Here is a 15,090-nt window from a genome sequence, read left to right as displayed (position 1 = left end):
CCCATGCGGCAGCGGGCTGGGCCTGGGCGACCCTCAGCAAATGTTTGTCAAAGGCCGAGAGTAGATGTAGTTAGTGCTGTATGAATTGACATTCACAGGCTGGGAACAGTCCGGACCCAAGAAAAAAATCAAGGTAAGAAAGGCAGGGGTTCTGTCCCTATAAGACCCCTCCCCATACCAACGCCCAAAGACCCCAGACCTGGGGGTAAGAGGCAAGGCAGGGAGTGGGACTGCGCCATTATGTTTATTAGGTTGGATTTCCGTGTGTGCTCTAGACAGATTACAGAATAAATACCTGCGCCTTGAGAACAGGAAGTCCACAATTCATACAAAGTGCTCACTACAGGAAGTTGCTGTGTCAAAATCCAGGCAAGGACCCAACTTGGGGCAACCCCTTCTCCCCCGCTGACCTCAACAAGGGCTGTGCTATGGTTTTTTATTTTATTATTTCTTTTATTTCTCTTTATTATTATTAATATTATTATTATTTGCTTTTTCTGTGGTCACTATCATTGGCAAAGTTCCTTTTCCCCTTTCCTGGACCTGGGGTTCCTGTCTGTAAGATTCCACTCTGAGGCTGAAGGTGCCAAAAGCTGCTTGAGAAGTGGCTTTTGAACTCCATCTGGGAGGATGGTGAGAAGAAGGAAGCAGGAGAAATCATTCCTGGTTTAAAAAAAATTAAAAAACAAAAGCCCCACAATCTACAGGTCATTCCTTAGTCAGTGATCAAAATGCCCAAAAGAAAAACAAGAGGAGAAAAGCAGGCCAGTGGGCACTGGTCCTTCCTCCCAGGGCTAGGTGAGGAGGGTTGCCCCCCGCCCCCCCAGGCTTTAGGGGAAGCTGAGGCTCCTTCCAGCCCTGGGGATGGAGAGGGGAAGGAGAGGAAGAAAAAAAGGAGAGACAGAGAGAGCTCAGCGCCTTGAGGTAGACGCTTTCCCAACTCCAGGGCCACCTGCAGCTCCAGCCCAGGCCAGCTCCCACTGTCACCTCTGCGTCCAAGAGATTTATAATTAAAAAAAAAAAAAAAGCCCAAAACAAAACAAAATCCAAAAGGACAAGACTTGGGAGAATGAAGGAGGGAGGGAGGGAGGACAGGAAGGTAGAAGGACAGGTCTCTGAATGCATAATTCCGAGCCACTGGGGGCTGGGGGGGAAGATGCCCCAGCACCCCGCCGCCCGCGTGGCGTTAGCTCGTCACGTAGTGTTTGGTGGATGGCTGCCCATACACCCTGTAGAAATCCTGGTGGCCAGGCTGCTGGGAGGCATCGAGCCAGTCTCTGACCGCCAGGCCAGGCAGGGACTGGGGAACGGAGGGTGTGGGCGGGAGCGGGTGTGAGTACTCCTGCGAGGGCACTGTCCAGGGGAAATGGCCGGAGCGGGGGTAGGGCTGGTGGCCTCCATGGTTGGCCACGGAAGAACAGTAACAGTTGTCCACAGAACAGACGAGAATCTTGCGGCCGCCATATTGGGGGAGCATGGGCTGCTGGGCGGCGGAGCCATTGGGATACTGCGATGGGGGGAACACAGGACTTGAGTGTACTGGTTGGGCACCGCCCGGCAGGGCCACCAAGTGCTGCGTGGAGCTGCAGGGCCCCAGGGGCTGCCCTGACTGGCCCTCGCCGCTGGCTGTGCCCGCTGCCCCATACTGGCTGCCCACAGGGCCCGACGACGTCTCTAGGAAACTGGCCTCAGGGAAGGCCGTTGAGTGCTTGCGCTTTTCCGCCCCAGAGCTGCTCACGCCACAAGGGTACAGGGGGACGCTCTGCAGGAAGGGCACCGGTGTGCTGAAGGGGCCTGTGGAGAGTTTGGGGCAAAAGTTGCCGAAGTTCCCACCCCAAGCAACCCAGGCCTCCTCTCCCCTGGAGACCTTTTTTTTTTTTTTTTAAGCTGAGCCATCCTGCCACCTGTTGGCAACTCAGCTTAGGCCGGGAATAGAACCCGCGACACTGTGGCTCAGAGCTCTCAATCTTGAGCGAGCTCTTAACCAACTGAGCCATTTGGCCGGGCCCCCTAGGGACCTTTTTAATCTATAGGACCAAGCCCACTATATCATGCATCATCTTGGTCAATGCTCACTACTCCATCAGCAGGCAGATACTATTATTCCCATTTTACAGCTGAGGAAACTGAGGCTCAGGGACGTAATGTGGCCTGCCCAAGGTCCCACAGCTAAGAAGTGACAAAGCCAGGATATGAAGAAAGGTCTACCTGACTAGGTCTACTTGTCTCTCAGAGGGAAGGCTCGGGCATTTCCCCCTGCCCAAAGAGCTCTCTCCCCTCCATGAACACCCCACCCTCACCTTCTAGCATCTTCCGCAGCTGCTTCTCCTTCTTGGCCACCTCGTTCAGGAAGAGCTTGGAGTTCAGGTGGCCGATCTTAGGGGGAGAAAGGCTGCTGCCCGTACAGGTCTGGGTCCTGGGGGCAGTGGACGGGGCATCTGCTGTGAGGAGGTATCACGGGTAAGCCCGCCCTACCTCCCCGCCATGGGCCTGGCCCTCCCTGCCTTCCCCAAGATGTATTCCCTGAGGGCCAGTGGCCATCTGCTCACCTGTCCATTAGGATTTTCACGGACTTGGTGTTCTAGAGGAAGAGAAGAGGTTTAGTGAGTGGAAAAGGCACCATGGGAGAGGCGAAGACCAAAGCTGCCCCATCCTCCCTCTCCCCAGGCGGGGCCGACCCTCTGATTCTGGCCAGAGCGTGGCCGGGGCAATAGAGTGGTGGTGGTGATGCCTCTAGTTTTGGAAGAATAGTTAACACTTATCGAGCAGTTATTATGTGACAGACTACACTGTAAGTGTGACTTTTATACATCCATCATCTTATCCATACAACTACCCTATGAGGAAGGTTATGCAGGTGCTCACTCCTCTATCCGAAATCTGTGGGGACAGAAGTGTTTTGGAATTTGGAATTCTTTTGATTTCAGAAGGGGACTATATGGTACCTGTACCATGTATTACATATCTTCCCCAGTAGGCACCATAATCCAATACATCAATGTTTCTGTAGCAAAATGACTGCCATACCACGTGAGATAAAGACCATAAACTGCCAACATCAATCAGTTCAGGTCAATTTTTGCTGTTAATGAATTGCCAGAATTTTCTTCTTCGAGTTTGCAGAGATTTTTAAAATTTGGAATTGAGAATAAATGACAGTAGATCTGTATTATCAATGCCATTTTATAGATAAGGGAACTAAGGAATAGGGAACATATATGATTTGCCCAAGGTCACAATGCAAGGGAGAGGAGGGTGACGCCAAAGCCCTGTGAGCCCACTGGTGGGGAAAATTGGTTGGGGAGCAAAGAATTGCAGAGTCCAATTCAGGAATGCCCCAAGTTCCCACCAACAGGTCCTGGGCCCAGCCCACCTTCATGAAGCTGACGTCCTCCGTCTTGTCAAAGAGCAACTGCAGGGAGCCCAGCAGCTTTTTGGCCTCCTGCATGCGCTCCCCAAGGTGCAGCGCCTGCGCTGCATTCTCACTGCAGAACTTGGCCTGGGCCTTGTCCAGAACCTCCACCGTCTGCCGCAGGTCCTCATCCAGCAGCTGGTGCAGCTTCTCATACTGCAGCCGCACTTCCTCCTTCAGTTGGCTCACTTTCTCCTGCACGCACAGGGGGCGAGAGTGGGCAGGCAGATGAGCACTGGGACCCCCTGGCTGCCTCTCCTGCCTGTCTCACATCCTGGATGGTGGAATTTGGGACCCCAAACCCCCAGGCTGCCCAGGGCTCCCAAAGGCAACGTCTACCAACTCCCTGGTGATAGCACAGGGCTCTGTGCCAGCTGCCCGTGGCACAAGTGGGGCTCATCTACTAACAGTCCACTGAATGACTGACCAAGGGGTTCTGGCACAATGCCAACCATGCAATAGATTCTAGCCCAACGCCCTGCACCCAAGCCACCCCCGACCCAATACCATGAGCTTGGGCTTAGCTACCTCCACCAGGCGCTTGTCTGACTCGAGTTTGTACAGCTGGTCCTCAATGTCCTGCTCTCGCTCCTCCAGACGGTCCTGCTGCTTCATCAGCATCTTCTGCAGGGACAGTTGGGGCAGGAGTATCAGAGGGGGCTGCAGCTCTAGCCCTTACCAAGGATGGGTGAGCACCACCCGCACCACCCTTCCCTCTATAGAACAGACTCATCCTATAGATCCTTTGACCCAGATGCCTTGAAGCTTCTGCCATCCAACCTCTTCTGGCCCCCACGCAATCACAGGGGCCTGGTTGATGACAGCTGTCTGGCCAGCCTGTTCCCACGAACAGAAATAGCCTCTCACACATATGTAAACCATGAGCTTTCTGAGGCAGGGTCAGGCCAGGCTCTGTTCTAACAACTCCCCCCACCTCTCCCCCAGACTAATCTAATCATCTCAGTAATGCTATAAGTACTATTATTGTCATCATTTCAGAGAAGAAAAAACCAGAGAGGTTAAGTAACTCATCCAAAGCACACAGCTAGTAAGTGGCAGAGCTGGGATACAAACCTAGGTGATCTGGCAGTAGGGTCTGTTCTTATCCAAGTCATGCTGCTTCTCTCCGGGGAGCCCTATCTTAGAGATGAGTACCCTAAGATGCAAAGGCTCCAACAACCTTCCCGGGTCATACAGGCGCTCTGGCCCAGTCCGGAGATCTCACCCCATATTTGCCTTATACTTGAGAGCATCAAGCCAGCCACCCTCACCCTTGTTCTTGACACTGAGAGCTGGGCCTCTGAAGTCCCTGCGAGCTCCCTCAGCCGGACCCAGGTGGAAAGGAGACTCTGGCTCTCTAAGGCCTGAGGCCAGTCTGCTGGAAGGTGCTGGACCAAGCTGCTTGTCTCAGCCCTTAGTCTCTTATCTCTACAACCCCTATCCTCTCATCCCTGCCCCCAACAGATGCACCTCTTCAAACAGGGTCTTGTCCCTGCTCGAGAACCCTCAATGACTCCCTCCTTCCAAACAATTTTAGCATGGTAATGAAGGCTCTCTTAAGACCTGACTCTCCCAGCCAGGTGGCCTAGTATCCTGTTCCCAACACCCTGCGCACAATGGAACTCCCTACACTCTACTGGTGGTTTTCAACAGCCCACAGCGCCTCCTCCTTCTCCTTGACTATCCTTCAAGGCCCAGCTTAAGGCCCCACTTCTCTAGGAAACTTCTTATGGCCCCTACTCAGAGTTTGTGCAGGTCTCTCCCTGTCCTGGCCATGCAAGGGGCTGCACATTCTGCCCTCCCTCTGTAGCTGTGCTGTCCAATATGGTAGCCACTAGTCACATGACTATTTAAATTTATGTTAATTAAAAATAAATTAAAGGGCAGGCTGAGTGGCACGCTGGTTAGGAGTTGGCTTGGGACACCAGCTCTGAGCAGCAGGACCCAGGTTCGGATCCCACATGAGGGCCAGTGACGCTGCGCCCTCTACAGCTAAGATGGTGAAGAACAGCTCAACCTGGAGCTGGGCTGCCGTGAGTCGCCGGCGACAATGTAGGCTGCAGTGGAGCTGGCCGGCAGCGGGCGTGAGCTTTCGTGAGCTGCCGTGAGCCACTGTCCAATGGCCAGTGAGTGACTGCCTCACCCGGAAGAGCACAATGATAATACCAACATGGACCAGTGAAGCGACATCCTCCACAACTAGATTGAAGAACAAAAGGACAGCAACTTGTCTGTTCCCCTTCCCCAATTCCCCAACGCTGTTCCCCTTCCTCTATTCCCCAATAAAATCTTAAATAAATAAATAAATAACCAAAAAAAAAAAAACCCCATCAGTTCTTCAGTTGCACCAGCCTCAGTTTAAGTGCTCAATAGCTACATGTAGCTAGTGGCTAATGTATTGGACACAACAGATACAAAATATACCATCATCCCAGAAAGATCTATAAGATACACTATTCTGTAGCCTGTCTCACACACTGTGGTTTATCATCCCTACAAAACTCCAGGCCTCTTGAAAATAGGGCTTTGCTGCTGTCTTTTTCCACCTCCATTCTCAGCCAGGCTACACAAAGGTCCCAGCGCCCTACAAATGCATAACATGTTTATCGAATAAACCCATCAGTTTTGTACACAAAATAAGGTTTGCAATGCAAATTGCACAAAGCCTAGCTCACAGTGTGTCTACTCAACAAGGAATGCTTCCTTTTCTTCCTCTGTATGGGCCTCAGAGTGACTCTCAAGTTCGCCCCATGATCCCTACTTTCACCCACACCCAGCCAGCTTCCTAAGCTGCCACCAAACCTTTCTCACTCCTTCGACCCATTTTACATATGGGGAAACCAAGGTCAGTAAGAGAGTTCAGCGACCCCATTTTGTGTTGGTGGCTATGCAGGAAACAAAAACCCAAGACCCTGGGGAGAGGAGGAGGTGAGGGCGAAGCTGTCAGATTCTAAGTTTTGGAAGCCTGGGTCAGCACCCCGCAACAACAACAGCTTGACCTCTAAAAACCAGCCTCAGGAGACCTTGCCCTTTTAGCCCAACATGCACAGGGATCTGTTGCCAACCCAAGAATCAGCACCTGAAGAAACACAGGCGGGTGAAGGCCAGGAATAGAGGTAATCATGCATCCTCCCTGCCTGTGAAACGGCCCATAGTTGTGTGAAGAGGCAGGAAGCACCCCACAGTACTTCCCAGTTACATGCATACAACTCACACACACACACAAGCACACTAATGCACACTGCTGCACATGTATAATACTTGGACCCAAACCCCTGCACAGTGAAGGCTGAGATTCCTGAAGGCCCCAGGCAATCGGGGGAGGTCTACTATAAAGACAAGGTGGCCAGGACACCCCTTTAGAAACATTAGGCCTTTTTACCTCCCCTGTAATAACTGGCCCTCAAATATTTGCCTGCGGGCTGCCTCCTACCTACCACTCAGGAGTAAAGGACCCCCTTAGATGCATCTCAGACTCTAAGCCACTCTTGCCTTCCCAGTGCTGGGAATATCTGAAAGCCCAGGCCCCACATACGCCCACATGTCTATGCACCATGGTTTCCCTGCCCAACTGCTTCTCATGATCAAACCCACCAGTGTCTGGTTAGGGGAGTGCTTGGGGCTGAGCGCCAGGTGCGGGGGTCAGTAAGGAGGCAGCTCCAGGTAGGTTCCCTCAAAGGACAGGAATGGGGCTGCTCCACTCCTGCCCTCCAGACCAGTGGAAGGCCTTCCCCCTACCCCCCTGAAATCCCTTCAGCGAAGAGCCAAGGGAGGCACTTCCTGTCCAGTCCTGGTGGCTGGGGCTCAGCCCCTTCCTTCTTCTTTTAGGCTTTTCTCAGAGCCTTTTCTGGCAGCACTTCTACCCTGTAACCATGAAGCATCTTCCATTAGCTTCATGGTCCCAGGCCCTGGTTTCAGCTTGCCCAGAGCCCTCTGGGATGGGAGCCCAGTCCAGGCCAAGCAAAGGCAGTGACACACTCTATAGTAGGCGGCTGGGTTTCATTTCCCCTCCCCCAGCTCAGAGGCCACTGGGCTCCTGTTGTCTGTTGTAGGGGTAGGGAAGGGGCAGGGATGGGAAGGAAAGTGGCCAGAGGTGGCCAGCCAGGGAGGGCTGGAGATGGCCCACACTGGCCAGTTCACCCTTGCAGGGACTGCCCTCCCTCAGGGCTAGGTGATCTTAATCCTGCCATAGACAACAACACCTGGGGGAAGCAAGGGGATTGGGGGACCACCGTTGTCTCAGGCACTGGGAAATTGGGGGAAAGGAGGGAAATAGCCACTTGCTGTCCCTTCATTACCCCTCACCTTGGTTCCACAAATGACTGAGTCTGGTTGCTGAGAAGCTGGAAGGTGGGGAGCAGAGGAAGCAAGGCCTGGATCCCTTCCCATTACCGGCAGCCTCTTTTCCATCCCACCCCCCCAGGGAGTTGCTGAGAGTTGAGGCCCCATTTCCCACCTGGGAAAAACCCACAGCTGAGAGATAGGACCAGATTTCCCAGCCCGATGCAGAGCAAAGGCTCTCAATGCAGAGTTGGAGGGCACTTTACACGCTGCTCCCAGCCTACAGTAAGTCACCTGGACTGTGCACGCCTCGAGTGTGCAGGAGTGGAGCAGAGTGGGGCACCATGCTCTAGAGAAAGCGCGCTTGAGGGACTCGGCCTCCAGCAGGAGGGTGGGAAATGCGAGGCCCAGCGCCGCGAGGCCCAGATGGGATCTGCTCACTCCTGTCCCTGTTCCTTAGGACCTAGCCCTTCCACGGTCTGCTCCTGGGTCTGTGAGGGCAAAAGTATCAAGACTTGGGGGGCACTCCATTCCCATTTCTCAAGGCCCCAGAACATCCTGCTCCTCATACCTGTTGCCCAGTGGTCTAGACCAGGTGCCGGCAAACTTTTGAGACGGAACGTACCCAAAGAGCCACATGTGGCTCACAAGCCGCAGTTTGCCGACCCCTACACTAGGCAGTGCCTTGAGCTGCTCCCTCTAATGCCCCTCCCAGCCTGGAGAGGGGACAATCATAAGCCCCCCTTACACTCCTGCCCCAGGAAAGCCTCATGTCCTTCTGGAGCCTGACTGGCCAGGCCCAGCTGGCATTTTTGATGCCAGACTAGACTGGGCAGATGGGTGAGGCCATGGGGGACTCTAGGCTATATAAAAGTTAATAAATAATAATAAAACTCACAAGTCAACCTTGAAGAGAAGCAAGGTCAGGAGGGAACAGGGCCCCAGAGGCGGGGCCAGAGGCAGGCCTGAGGTTTTCAGTCAAGGCCAGGGCTGGGTCCAGCAGCCCCTGTGGTGGGGGCATGGGGAGGCAGGAAGGGGGAGCTAAGCTGCTGGAGCACTGCTTCTGCTCAGACCCCTGCCCAGGTGACTCTCATGCCAGCTCCAGCTCTGGCTGCAGCCCCTAATCCAGAGCCACTTCATCCTAACCTCCTCCCCAGCTGCCAAACCCACCCCCACTCTTCTACTTAAGCTCTTATCCCAGGAGTCCCTTAGCATCCTCTCCCCCTGAGCCACGGCACTCTCCCCTTGTCTCCGAGCACCTTATGCCTGCCCTAGACGCCCCTTTCCGTGCCTCAACTCCCATCTTGGGCTGCCTTGTAAACCCCTAGGCTAGGGCAACCACAGGCCCAGAGATAAGAGGCGACAGAGCAGGAGCCAGGGCAAGGAGAGAGGCAGCACCAGGGCGGCAAGCCCCGGCAGACCCCAAAGAGGGCTTCCCAGCTGCAGAGTAGAATTAGCTTTTGCCATGCAGAGAGCAGCGCTCTGGGGCAGCAGAACAAAGAGGCGAGAGAGAAAGCCCCCCTTTGTCTGGTTTGAATGCCAGGCCAGCCAGGAAGGAAGGCTTTCCCAGAGCCAGGGATGAAGCCAACCAGGCCTGCCTGCTCAGTCCAGGGCAGGGGCCTGAACCCAGCTCACCTTCTTCCTGTGCCCACCCAAGCTGCTCCCAAAACAGCATCGCAGGATCCATCCAGGCTGCTACCTCAGATACCGCCCCAGGCAACAAGCTCACCCTAAGGTGAATCCCATCTTCTCCTCCCCTTCCCAACACGCACCCCCCCACACCAGGTGAGAACGTCACATAAGACTCACCACCACCAATCACCACCTAAGCAGGCAGTCACCCAGCACCATCATGCTGACAGTCACACACACACATTCAACTTTACCTCACAGGTGTGCAGCAGGCAGGACTCACAGACACCCTCCTGTGTCTCACAAACACACATGCACAGGTCTTTGTGACCCAACACCACACATAAGACAGAGAACTACATAATTAAGTCACTCACTCACATTGTACCTTCTCAGAGATACACAGGTGAGGTGCAAAAAATTAGTCACATGTGAGATACACACATACCTGCAGACTGACATGGACAAACAGCCACTGAGAGCTGCAGGAGGCAGGGGAATCAATAGGGCGTGCATGACAGGCACCCGGCTGTGTCAGCAGTATCTTGGGGTGGAGGAGGGGGGCTGGGCCTCTGCCTGAGGTTCCTCTCTGCTTGGGGCCCAGGGAGGAAAGCCAAGCCAAACCCCTCTTCTGTGCAGACTCGGGATGGCTGAGGAAGGGGCAGCTATGACCCTCACACCTCGCATACTCATGGCCTCCCCACCTCAGCTCCAACCCCACCTAAGACCTCAGGAGTATGGTGAAAGGAGGGGGCTATAGTGGGCTCTGTATTGCCTGAGTGGGCTAGGCCAAGGCAGCCCTCACTCCCACAGCCTACCTGAGTCAGACACATGGGGTGGAGACCTAGGATCCCCTCCAGGGTTCCGTGCAACCCCTCCAGCAAGGAGTGATGCGAGCAGCAGAGTAAACCTCAGCCCCAGCAGCTGAAAAACCCAAACTGGGCCAAGCAGTGGGATCCCCTCCACAGAGAACATATCTTCTCAACTCTAAACCTCCAGGAATGCAAGGAACAGGGCCTCGGCAATATTTCCAGCCTTGATCTGGGGTTGTAGAAATGACACAGAGGCACAACTATGATTAGAACACACACACACACACACACACACACGGCCTTATCTTGGGTCCTCTTTCCATATTGAGAGAGGTCATGAAATAGGGGTGTTCCCAGCTCAAAGCAGTCCCTTGTTGCTCAGATGAACCCCTAAACCTGGGGGCTGGATGACGCTTTGATCATCTGGGGCTGCCAGGCCTGAGCCTGCCTGGATGTCCTAATCTTGGGCCCCTAGCCTCCCCCAGCCCCAAGGGATAACATATTTGGGGTCTAGGTATGTCTCAGACAGTGGGCTCTGGGGCCCACCCAGTGGGCATCCAGGCCTCAGGGCAATGTGGCCTACACACTGGCTTCCCAAAGGCAGAATACGACAATGGACTTCACAGGCCTGATTCTGAGACACCCCCTGCTACTCCCCCCCCCACCCCCCACCCCCGCTTGCCTTCCTGCTGGGCCCCTGCTCTAGGCCACTGGCCCATGCACATGTGAGTGCTTTTGAATAAGCAAGTGGGGGCCACCAGGGAGAAGTAGATCAGGGTTTTCTATTTCTAGCAGATAGGGCATTTCAGCAGCTGTCCCCCTCCCCTGCCCCAGGAGGACAGAAGAGGAAGCATAAGAAGCAGAGCTATATTTTAAGGCATGTGCCAGGTCTCCATGCTTCTCTTCCTGTATCTGGGAGAATTCTGTTGCCCTCATCCACGCACCAGCAGAGGCCCTGTAAGACAGACTCCCAAGGGAAAAGAGACTCAGGAAAAAGCCCTTCCCCTTGGCTGGCCCAGAGAGGATGGAGATTGCAACGGGTTCTTCCATTCAGGTTCCCCAAGGTGGGTCGCCCCTTACTCCACATTCAATAAGTCCAATTCACACTGAGTGGCGCTGGGCTACTGAAGGGTTTCTAACTCCAGGGCAATGGAACACCAGATAGAATCCTAAGGGCCTGGAGTAGGGAGGACTGGAGGGAGATGAGACTCAGGCTGGGGGACACAGATGCTGAGCAAACAGAATTGCACATCTGGCCCTGATGCAACCCACTACTTCTGAGCCTGCCCATGCCAGGAGCAGGAATGAACACACGAACACACACATACACACATGTGCATGCTAGCACATGAGGAGCCGCTGACAAAGTTCAGTGCCTGCCTCCATCCAGTTCCTCCCACGAGCCAGGGATCGGGGGTGGGAACCCCAGGGTACACTCTGCATGCATCTGACACCCCTCCCACCCCCCAACTACACAACTGGGAGACAGGTGCATCTGAGAGCAAAGCAGACAGTCTCAAAGACACTTGCAAACACATTCACACATCTAAAGATACCTTCCTACTTATCATATCAGGTACAATTATGTTTTCTCCCCCACCCAAATGCGACACCCCTAGCACTCAGACACAGCTAAGAGCAAAACTGTGGGCGCGGGCACACCTACACTCATCACCCTGGTTGCTGCCCCCTCCTTTCGGCCACATCTCAGTCTTTCCCCTCCTCTCACTTTCCACTGCCAATCCCAGGACTCAGAACTGGACAGCCTCCTTTCTCTTGCCTTTGCCCTTTTCCCAGCCTCCTCCCCCAGCCCTTCTATCTTTATTAATAGCAGCAGCCTCCTAACACTGGGGAAAGTCTGGGCTCTGCCTGCCCTGGTGGGGGGTAGAGGACACCAGGGTCTCATCTGCTTCCCCTAGGCTTCTGCCTTTTCCAACCCATGGCGGGGTGGGGTGGGGTGGAGGGCAATGGCTCCTCTTTCTACCCCCCACACTTCCTTTAAGAAACCAGAGGCCCTGTCCTGGCACAAAAACCCAGAGCTAGCCCATCCGATTAGAAACTAATTACACAGCAAATTTTATTTGTTGTCCCTGCCCTCAGCCTGTGGCAGCCCTCCTGCCTTTTGTTAGTTGTCTGTGTATGTTTTTTAATTGCTAAACAGTGACTCATTCTGACTGGTCCCCCCACAGGAAATAGCCCCCATCTGCAACCATCCCCTGCTCAGAGCTTCCTCATACCCAAGCTCTCCACTGGCCTCAACTAGCCTCCAGGGGCCCCCACCCAGAAACACTCCCAGTCCTACCAAAGCCCAACCTCACCCCCAGGCCCCAAGCTGGGGCTTCTGAGATGGCTCAGTCTCAGGCCAACCCCTTCCTTCTGGTATGACTCAACCCTGAAAGCCAGAGGACCAGGGAGGGACGTAGGAGGAGCCCCCCTCCACAGAAAGGGACGGAAGTATTGCCTCAGTCCAGCTCCAAAGCCAGGCCCAGAGGCCTGAGGGGGAAGGCGGTTTTGACATTGGCCGCTGCTGCAGGGTGTATACAGTGGGAGGGGATGCGGTTCTGGTTCGTAATCACTCAGCCGGCAGCCCAGGGGAGCCAGCTGCCTGAAACCAGATTGCAAGGCGGCTCAACCTTAAACCCACAGGATTCTTTTTCTGTCTTCCACTTCCCCTCCCCAAATGTGGGAGGACTGTGATAGAGGGCTAGGCTGGGAGCAAAGGGCTCAGGGTGATGAAGGCACATACTTGAAGGTTTGTTCATGCAGCCGTGTGCAACACACACAGGCACAGAGGGCAGCGATTCTCACACATGGCGAGTGGGCTATTGGGAATAGTCCCAAGCACTGAGACACAGTAGGTTGACACTGCTGGCTGTCCAGGCAGGCGTTTTCTACATAGATACCCAGAGTTCTGCTCTCCCTCCGGAAGCTCCCTTCCACCCTCCAATGTGTTTCCAATAGGGCTTGAAACTAACATGGCTGCTTTTGTTTACTTCCTCATTGGTATGCCAGCATCATGGATCATGTCAGCCACAGCAGCAGCACCAGGACACTCATTACATAAACAGCAGCTGGAGAAGCAGAACCTGGGTCACTGCCTTGGTGACTTCCCGTAGGGCCCACAGAAACAAGGCTGGGGGAGGGAGCTTTGTGTGAAACGGAAAAGCAACACCCAAACTCTACCCCTAACAGCCCTACACCTCAGTTCTATAAATGACTCACAAGATGGACTCTATGAGCACAGGTGCAGGAATGTATCAAGTAGCCACCGCGGACCCTTCTTCCCAGGACATTGCCCCGAAACTTTCTATTAGACTTTGGAAGGGGGCCTCTGGCCTAATGTCACAAGAGTCAGCCTGTCCGGATGGGTGGTCCCCAGGCAGTAGGGAGTGAGTGTGTGTGTGTATAGGGTACTTGCCCGGATCTCATTCCTCCGGATCTCCACGTCGCACACCGAGTGTCCCTGATGCGCACCGCTGTAGTAGCAGCAGTACTGGCACACGGCCACCTGCTCGGCCTCGCAGTGGTAGAGGCGGTAGGCGTTGTGCTGCGGGCAGCTCCAGGCCCGCACGTCGTCCGCCTCCACCAGGAGGTGCCCGCGGGCGGTGGAGGGCTGCTGCAGGTGCGTCTGCACGTGGGACTGGCAGCAGGGCGCTTCGCAGCGCAGGCAAACCTTCTGCGCCGGCAGCGGGGGGCCGCGGCGGCAGAACACGCAGTGCAGCGCCGTAGGCGGCTTCTCCACGTGCAGGGCGTTGAACTTCTCCACGATGTTGGTGAGCTTCAGGTTCTTCTCCAGGCCCGGCTTCTGGTTGTAGGCCTGATTGCACTCCGGGCAGCGCACCAGGCCGCTGTCCTTGGCCCACGCCTCTCCGATGCATCCCCGGCAGAAGTTGTGTTTGCACGGCAATTGCACCGGCTCCACGAAGACATGTAGGCAGATGGGGCAGATGAGTTCCTCCTCGAAGCAGTTCTTCCAATTCTCCGCCATGGCGGCTGAGGGCAGGTGGCCCCGGCAGGCCTCACCAACTCCCCAACCCTGGGGGTCTGGCTGGTGCCGCTGTAGGCCTACCGAGCCCCAAACTCCGGTCCCAGGAGGCCCGGACAGTCGCTCAGTCACCAGCGCCTTCCGCGCACCCGCCCCCCAGAGGAGGTAGCCTCGGTCCTCACACAGCGCACGCAGCCGGCTGCGTCTCCTTCTCCTCCCCAGCGCTTAGCGGGAGGCAGCGGACTGCGCCAGGGCCGCAGCCGGGGCACCAGCCCTGGAGGGGAGCGCCGGGGTCCAAATTCCATATAAGAGGCCGCCTCTCCGTCTGCGCGGCTAGGGCAGAGCCCGGGAACCGCACACTTCCTCTAGCGACGGCGGAGGCAATGGTGGCTCCCTACCGGCTCGCCGGCGCCGCGCCTCCCTCGACTCGTCCGGGGTCCGAGGAAGCGAGAGCGGCCCCGTCGAGGGTTGCTAGATTCACACTAGCCGGACGAGGCGAGCCGGCGGTCCCTGGGCGGTCTCGCGGCCGCCCCCCGGATGGCCGGCAGTCTGCGGGTGCGGGCTGCTGGGCGCAGGCGGGCCGACTCCGGGGCGCTGCGTGCGCTCAGGGGCAGTCATTCAGATGAAATTCCAGTCCCCGGCTAGAGACACCAGCCCGCCTCTGCCTTCCTCCTCCCTTCACAAATAGAAACGGAAGGGGGAGGGAGAGAAGTGGAAAAAAAAAAAAAAGCCAACCAGAAAGGGTGGGAGAAGCCCCGGCGGTGCTCCGGCCTGACCCCCTCGTCGCTACTTCGGCGCTCCCCCGAGGCTCGGCGCCGGGCGCCCCCGCCACGGATAAACCCCGCTCTCCGTCTCTGCGCTGAGCGGGCGCCTCGGCTCTGCCGAGGAAAACAAGGATTGATCAAACTAGAAAGGAATTTTTCTCAACTGCTAATGAACAGGAGGCTCGGCTCCCGGCCCTCCCCTCC

At 55.5% G+C, this 15,090-nt stretch overlaps 1 protein-coding gene across 1 annotated transcript; it reads right to left on the bottom strand.

The window, feature by feature from the left end:
* Nucleotides 1–225: 225 nt before the first annotated feature.
* On the bottom strand, nt 226–15,084 carry TRIM8 (tripartite motif containing 8). Its single transcript, XM_019636327.1, has 6 exons — nt 13,556–15,084; nt 3,941–4,036; nt 3,374–3,607; nt 2,550–2,581; nt 2,301–2,416; nt 226–1,794 (listed from the first exon to the last, which is right to left on the bottom strand). Exons 1-6 carry the CDS (start codon nt 14,123–14,125, stop codon nt 1,187–1,189), a joined length of 1,656 nt encoding a protein of 551 aa, XP_019491872.1. The 5' UTR covers nt 14,126–15,084; the 3' UTR covers nt 226–1,186.
* Between the last annotated feature and the right edge of the window lie 6 nt (nt 15,085–15,090).

This window comes from Hipposideros armiger, unplaced genomic scaffold (assembly GCF_001890085.2).
Source record: "Hipposideros armiger isolate ML-2016 unplaced genomic scaffold, ASM189008v1 scaffold_28, whole genome shotgun sequence".
Lineage (NCBI taxonomy): Eukaryota > Metazoa > Chordata > Mammalia > Chiroptera > Hipposideridae > Hipposideros > Hipposideros armiger.
Note: the sequence above shows the minus strand (reverse complement) of the source record. Positions and strands in the feature narration are given on the sequence as shown.